The sequence below is a fragment of the Drosophila subpulchrella genome, chromosome X (genome assembly GCF_014743375.2).
Source record: "Drosophila subpulchrella strain 33 F10 #4 breed RU33 chromosome X, RU_Dsub_v1.1 Primary Assembly, whole genome shotgun sequence".
NCBI lineage: Eukaryota > Metazoa > Arthropoda > Insecta > Diptera > Drosophilidae > Drosophila > Drosophila subpulchrella.
In genome coordinates, this window is record NC_050613.1 from 11,820,296 (window position 1) to 11,828,155 (window position 7,860).

Genomic DNA, 7,860 nt, shown 5'->3' on the forward strand with positions numbered 1-7,860 from the left:
TTTAAAAAAAAATTTACACTTCTAAATACAAAATATTTATTTTACTACCTTAATATTATTTAGATACCATCAGATGCTTAAATGTTGCACTTCTTCATGTTCATAAATACCAATCGATTTGCGTAAAATTGATAACAAATTCAAAAACTTTCACAGTTTTATTAAACATTGACAAATAAAAATTTTTTAAAGAATTTCATAAAGCAATTAACCATAATAAAGTTTTCGCGGTTTTCAGCTGGCTTTTCATAAATTTTTACAACATGTAACGCTTTAAAGTGGAGGTCAGAATGTTACTTATCTACCATCAAAAACAATTAACAGAATTTTTTTTTAATTTGGTTATTACGAACAACTTTCAGCACTGTGATCTTAAAATACTGTTACAAATGTTTCTTAGAAACGTTTGTTTCGATTTTTTCAAATTTTGTGAAGTTTTTTAAGCTGTAATGCCAGATTTACTATAAAAATGGGCTAACATAAAATAACAGGCTTTTAGTTTTGACAAATTTTTAAGAAAAATAAAAAAAACATTTGGGGTATTTTTATAGCGCAACGCCTTTACCAACACTCTTTCGCGCACTACGGCGGCAACGCCGCTCCAGCAGCTGCCACCTCAGGGTTGCTCGCCCACAATCGATAGCTATCGATGTAAAGTAGCAACCCTGTTCGTGGATGTGTTGCCATTCGATCCGATGACCAGTTCTCCACACACGTTTTTTTCGGCTTTGTGCAAGCAAATCGAGTGCAATTCCAGCGAAAACCCCTTCCTTTGTGCGCGGCGCGTGCAATTTGGCCATTTGCTTGTCGCGAATCGTGATTCCCCGTAAGGCAAACGATTGGCAGAGTTTCGGCAAGGGATGGCAACACTGCCGCACGCCGGCCATGTTATTGTGATTTGTAAAAGGTGGAACGTAGACACGTGTTTAATTCGTGCAGCTCTGTAGCGCTGAGAAATCGCCTTAAATCGCCAGCAAATAAACAAGTAGACCATACAAAACACGCGAGTGCATTATATTCAATTGAAAACCCCCAAAAATAGTGAGCAAAATAAGTTATCCAAGCGGTTGCGAGAGGTAAGAAATCGAAGCACGCGGAACATAACCTAGTACAAAAAGTGCGTTGTGTGTGTGTTTGGTGTGCCAAAACAGAGAGATGGTGGCAGAAAATGGTGTCATGTTCTGTCCCGAATGGACTTGTTCCACTGTCTCGAGTCCCGAGTTCTTTTTGCATGCAGTTCTCCTGCTCTCCTTTCTCTCCGCTTCGCTACTCTCTTCTATTTTTTTTTAAGTTTTTGTTTAAGTGTATGCCCGTCTGCCGTTGTTGTTTTTGTTGTTGTTCCGGCAAAGTGACAGTGGGTGGCAAAGGGAAAAATTTGGAGTTAAAATCGACTATTACACAATGCCATCGCACAATCACACTCACCAAAACAGACACACACATACACATACTGAGCATAAGTATGCTAACTCTGCGTGTGTGTGTGTTTCACAGCTTTCACCGTTAATTTGGGTTTTTTGTATTTTAGCTAGAAAGAGAGCCAAAAAGGAGCAGCCACTCCCACAATATACATATATAAAAGATATAGATATATTTCAGCCCGATTATACAATCCCCGCCCATTTTTGGCCACCATATGATCGGAAACCACGTTGCCAAGATTATAACAATGTGGACTTTTCGGCTAGCTGGCAATGTTGTTGCACCTGGCTTGTTGTTGTTTTGATGCCGCTCGCTCTATCCCTCTCTCTCTCTCTCTCCACTCTTGCTCTTGCGGAGTTTAAAGGGGAATTGAACATTTTTGGGCTGTTGCTTCTCCTTTTTTTTTTTAACCGCATGGAAATTCGAGTTTCGAGCAACAACAACAACATGCAAGTTCAAAGTCAAAAATAACAACAACAGAAAGACAAAAAACATGCCTAAACATGTTTGTTTGCATGCCAAGACACGCACGCACACACATCAATATGCATGTGTAAACAAGCTTACGGAATAAGAAATTAATAAGAAACTTGAGAACGGCAAGACGAAGTTTATATACCCTGCCTTTTAACCTTTTGTAATTATGTACCTCTAAAAAACAACAAACTTTGTTTTGAAACATTTCTTTATTATAAATTAAAAACTATCATCTTAGAAATTAGAGAAGTTGTGCAATCATTTCATTAAATAAAAGAGTGTTCTATTTATTTTTATTGATTAACAATGTTTATAAGTTGCAAACTCTTAAGTAAACTTATAATACTATCAAAGAAGGGTATACAAAAAATCCCCGTCACCCGGTTTTTTACGATTCGGAAATGCCACAGCTGTCTGGCCGATTGCCCTTCCATGGGCATTTTATAGCACCCCATTAGGCCCCACCCCCTCGCACAGCCCCCTTGCCAGCACGGCGATCTGTCGCTATTTGTTGTTTGGTTGTTTGGCGATTGGGCTTATCATCTGTCCACTGTGCGGCCGAGGACCTTTGGGCCCTAACGAAGTGACGAAATCGAGGAAGGGGTAGCTCGCTACGGTGGAATGAAATAGATTGAGATAGTTATGTGTGTATTTCGTATTTATGCAGTTCTATAATCATAAGCCTCTGTCATTTGTTAAATTATTAATATAAATGCTTAGTAAATTATAAAGACGATTCTTTAAGAATTCCTAGTTATTCCGTATTTCACTGGATAAAATGCACTTAATCCCCACTGTTCAGCATGACTATCACATTTTAAAACCACTGTGCGGAAATGTTGACAAAATTTGAATGTGCATTTGTGGCGCATTTGGATAGATTTCGAATAACGGATTTCGGATTTCTTTTTGTTCTAATGAGCTCGCCACTCTCTTTCTCGCCGTCCCTCTCTTTCCCACTGGGCGGCATGTGTGTTTGTGTGTGGGTGGAAAGGGGCGCTAAAAAAAACTTTTCACGCATCCTCTCTTTTTTCGCGGAAAGGGGCAGGAAAAGAAGATGAAGAATGGCGGATGGAGTGAAGAGCGGAGAATCGTTGCCGAAATAAAAAAAATAAGCCCCAAGAAATGGCAATTAGAAGGCGGGCAAAGTAGTTTCCCTTCTTATATCGAGCAGTCGATATCTCGAACCTCTCGAAAAATTTCGCCGGCATTTCGAAACCGAAAAAAAGCAACAACAAAAAAAAACAACAAAACAAAAGCATACAGACTCCAAAAATAATCAAACCCAAACGAATTGATGCCATAAAACGACAAAAAGAAAAAAAAATACGAAATCTGAATAAGAAAAAACGAACCAGTTTTTAGGCCATTTAGTGAATTGGTGATATCAAATAGTGATATTTATTTGGTGAAGAGGTGAAGAATTTCTGGCAAACTGTTGTTTTCGTAACTTTTAGTTTTGTTTTGTAATGATTTCGTAACATTTGCCATTGCCATACGTAAACGTAACGGTTTCTTTTTGTGCTCTCGCACTCACAATCTTTCCTTCTCTTTCTTCGCGTTCTTGCGCACGCGCTCTTCGCTAGCGATCTTGCTCACACTCTCTGTCCCCCTGCATCGCTCTCTCTCACTCTCTCTCGTTGCGTTTTTCCCTTCCGCGTGGCATTCAAAAATCGCTTTGCACCTTCTTCGCTCTCTCGACATTTTGTGTTGTTGTCTATATTTACGTATTTATTTGTTGCTATAAATACGCAAAAGTTCAGAAAGGAAAAAGCCAAAATCAAACACACACACATGCACAGGGGAAAAAAACTCACAAACACGCATGCACACTTATGCAAACAAGCACATGCACGCGGGTCTCGTGATTTTCAAAAACAATTGAAAACCTTTTAATAGGTTTTCAAATTTAAATATAGTTTCATTTTCAAATAACAGTCATGTGGTGGGTTTTACATGCTCAAAATATCTAAAATTATTTCCAAATACTATGTAAATCTTATACCGAATTCATTCAGCATTTGGTTATTCAACAAAAATACAACTTTGTGTACTTGCTCTTATTTTTTGTCATGACAAGCATTTTAAATAATATACGACGCTACTTAATTTGTTAATTGTGGTCTTGATAAGAATTTAGAAATATTTGCTGACTATACATTAAACAACTAACTATTTGATTGGAGTTTTATATATGTATTTTATACATATATTTATAAAATACGACATCTTACGATGTTGACCATACATAGGGACCATATTATTGTTTACTTTGTTTAATTCTGCCTTAGAATATCATTAAGATTTTCACCACTAATGCATTTAAAACAAAACAAAATGCAAAAAAATCATAAATTATAATCCAGGAACTCGTTTAAATTCCGTCTGAAATTTAAATTTTGATCTAGGAACCCGTTTACATTCCGTCCGCCTTTAATTTAAAATGACCTTAACATGAGACATATATTTATTAGTAGTTTTCAAAAGGTATTGGAGAATCTAGGGTAACTTGTTATAAAAAATAATAAATAAAGTATATTGATCTCGTCTAACTGAAAACTATCCACCTTTTTCAGATCTTTCAATATTCAGCGAAAATGGTATCCGGTCGTCCTCTACTCTACCTCTCACTGCCCGGTGTAGCATTTATACTCGGCGTCTTCTGGTTTCGGCGTAGAAATAAAAATCGTTTAGACAAGCCCGATGACGAGGACACATCGGCCATCAAGGACTCTGCGATTGAGCCCACTGTGCAGGCGCGCAAGGCCAATGGAGTCCTGCAGAATGGTAAATTGCCGCAGCAACCGCCCAGCAAGTCGATGAACATCAATGGAACCATAGCCAACGGAAGCGGAAGTGGTGGCAGTAATAGCGGAAGTGGCAGTGATGAGAAGGATAGTCCCACTATGTTGTATGGCAAATCCGCACCGATCAAAATCCAGAGTAATGGACGCACTTCAAATGGCAAACATCAGCAGCAGATCGATTCCGAAATGCTCAAGTCAAAGATCCAAGATGCCGAGCACAAGAAGCTCTGCTCCATAGATGAGGATTTCGAGAATCTATCATCGCCACGTGATCTACCCGATTCGGTAAATACACGTGTATCGTTTTATAATCGTAAGGCCAGTCAAAAGACAGTGGAACCGGTGGTGATCAAGGCCACACGTACACCGAAGATATCGCCGGAGAACTCCTTCCTGGATACCAATTACACCACCAAGGAGGAGTGTGAGCAGAATAACAACTGTGAGCCCAAGGAGAAGGGAAAGAATGGGGATGTTGCCAAGGAGGAGACCACCAAGAAGTCCAATGGGGAGCAAGAGCAGGAACCGGAGCTGGAACCGGAACAGACGGTGCTGAAGGAGGAACTGGTGGACAGTAATGGCAATCCGAAGCGCAATGTGGATGCGGCCAGCCCATCGCTGAGCATTTGCAGCGTTCAGTCGGGCGATTCCGGCAAGGGATCCAGTCTGCCCCGCTCGGAGGCGACACGCGTGAAGACCACCTATGAGTTCCTCTTCCCCATCAGCCTGATTGGTCACCTGTACGGCCGCAAGCGGACGTTTATTAATCAAATTAAGGCCAAAACCCTGGCCAGCGTGGTTCTTAGCAAGAATCCCTATTCGAGCAAGGTGCGCATCTGTACCATTGAGGGTACCGAAAGCGAAATTGATGCCGCACTGGCCATGATCCGTCAACGTTTGCCGGCCAAGCGGTATCCCAACTTCACCATGCAACGCATCCACTTTGCGCTTCCCCAGACCATAGTTCCTCTTTCGACCGAAAGCCTCTACAATCTACAAGTGAGTGATGGTGTGACGATGACAATGACGATGCCGCCGACACGACATGGTTATAGCCGATTAGCTAGCTAATTAGCTGATTTGATTTGATGATTTTATGGTAGTATTCCTCCCTTTGAATACGCAGAGAGTATTTTTGTATTTCTCTAAGTGGTTGGACACTGTTCCTGTCGTGTCGGCGCAATCGGAAAGTTTAGATTTCGAGTCCCCATCCATCCATCCAACCAACCAACCAATCAATCCATCCATATATCACTAATGCCTTGGCTAACTCCTAACCCGCAGCTGAAACTGATCGAGGGCATCAACAATGATGTGGTGGTGAGCGCGGTGCTGTCCGGGTCGCATGTGTTCATCCAGCACCCGCTGCATCCCTCGCATCCATCGCTGCCCATGCTGCAGAAGCAGCTGTACGATAGCTACTCCACCATGGAGTCGCCCCTGCTGCCCAGTTTGGAGATCAGTGCCGTGTGCGTGATACCCATCAATGGGGTGTGGTATCGCGTTCAGATTGTGGACACGGATGCCGAGGACGAGGAGCGTTGCCTGGTCAAGTTCCTCGACTTTGGTGGCTACATGAATGTCGGCTTTGACACACTGCGCCAGATCCGCACCGACTTCATGAGTGTGCCCTTCCAGGCCACCGAATGTATCCTGTCCAACATTGAGCCCATCGGTGAGTGTTTATAATCCATGCTGTTTACCAGATACTTATCATATATTCCTTGACTTTCATGACAGGTGAGACCTGGTCCATCGAGGCGGCCGAAATCCTCAACCAACTTACCAAAGGCATTGTCTTGCAAGCACAAGTCGCCGGCTACAATAGTCACAACATACCAGAAATCTATTTATTCGCTTCTCTAGGTCCCAATGTGAGTATGAACCATCGATCAGAGAGAGATGGCATGTTTGTTGAGAGGGAGATAGCTGGTGACAGCGCGTGACATAATGACAAGCTATTTCCAGCTTACTCTTCTAATATTATTGTTCTTATATGGGAGTTTTATTCTCTTGTGTTTGAAGAGCTCTACTTAATTTAAAGTAAAACTACCATCTTTTTGTTTTTTTTTTTAATTTTTATTCATTGTTTATTTTAATACCTATTCAAGCTTACCTGAAAAACAACATAATAAGAATAAATATTTAGTTTAGTTTAACATTAGATTGCAAATATTCTTAACTAACAAGTAAATATCTTAAAAGTTAAAGAACTACAGAAGTGATTGTGCTTAAACCAAAGTACCTTTTTAAAACAATGGGTTTACTTTTATTTTAGCAAATCATTCCATATAAACACACCCGCCTGTTTTAAAAAGGTACAACTAGTGTTGAACAGAAAGTTTCTAACTCGTATTTTCTAATTGCAGAAGGTAATCTTTATCAATAAGGAACTGGTCGCCAGAAACCTCGCAAAGTGGGTGGAGATGCGTGACTAACAGCCTTCGTGAACAACTGAACTAGTAACCAAGAACTAAATGAAAACTAAAAGCAAACTTAAACAACAATCACTCAACACACAAATCAAGCAACTTGGCAGTGCAACAAGGGAATGCTTGAGTCTTGTGCAGCAGGCTCCAAAGGGCTGTGTATCCGGATGACGAATGCGGGTGCAGCTTTTTTACAGATAGCATGTAGGCACATAGAATATAGCAAACGGTAGATTCCAGAAGAACTGCCAAATTGCAGAGGCCCCAAACAGAAACAAAAACAAAGCAACACGTTCGTTAAGTTGTAGAATGCGACTGAGCCTAGGGAAAAAGCGCCCCCTTAATCATTACATAACATAACAAACACAACACCCAAACGCAAATACACACACACACGCATATATGAATAAGAGCACCTAACACCTCACTAACACACACATTATACACAAAAAACAAGGCAAACGTTTGTTTGTTGACTGCCCAGGATTGGATACCAAAATGGGGGAAGGATCAGGCTAGGTTATACGGTTTGTGACCTCGTGGCACCAACGGGCGGGCGGGCATCCTACGGATCGGCTAGAACTGTCGGATTTGAGAACGGACCGCTTAAGATATTACCATACTCAGTTTATAAGTAGGCATTACTCTACCTAGTGTAAATAGTTTTTTATAAATTTAACAAAAATGCAAAAACAAAAATACACTAAATATAAACTTAACTAAAA

At 40.7% G+C, this 7,860-nt stretch overlaps 1 protein-coding gene across 2 annotated transcripts; it reads left to right on the plus strand.

Annotated features, from left to right (window-relative positions):
• Positions 1-709: 709 nt before the first annotated feature.
• On the plus strand, positions 710-7,860 carry LOC119556199 (A-kinase anchor protein 1, mitochondrial). Of its 2 annotated transcripts, none has more exons than XM_037868151.1 (5): positions 710-1,076; positions 4,476-5,705; positions 5,991-6,381; positions 6,447-6,580; positions 7,076-7,860. In XM_037868151.1, exons 2-5 carry the CDS (start codon positions 4,497-4,499, stop codon positions 7,142-7,144), a joined length of 1,803 nt encoding a protein of 600 aa, XP_037724079.1. In that variant the 5' UTR covers positions 710-1,076; positions 4,476-4,496; the 3' UTR covers positions 7,145-7,860. The 2 variants fall into 2 exon arrangements, with proteins under 2 accessions (XP_037724079.1, XP_037724080.1); XM_037868152.1 differs by lacking the exon at positions 710-1,076 and adding an exon at positions 3,064-3,315.

What these genes read in the sequence shown, in the direction of transcription:
- LOC119556199 (XM_037868151.1), top strand. Translation starts at nt 4,497, where the DNA reads ATGGTATCCGGTCGTCCTCTACTCTACCTCTCACTGCCCGGTGTAGCA. An exon ending in AAAGCCTCTACAATCTACAA is followed by an intron (nt 5,706 to 5,990) that starts GTGAGTGATGGT and finishes CCTAACCCGCAG; the next exon opens with CTGAAACTGATCGAGGGCAT. An exon ending in TCGCTTCTCTAGGTCCCAAT is followed by an intron (nt 6,581 to 7,075) that starts GTGAGTATGAAC and finishes TTCTAATTGCAG; the next exon opens with AAGGTAATCTTTATCAATAA.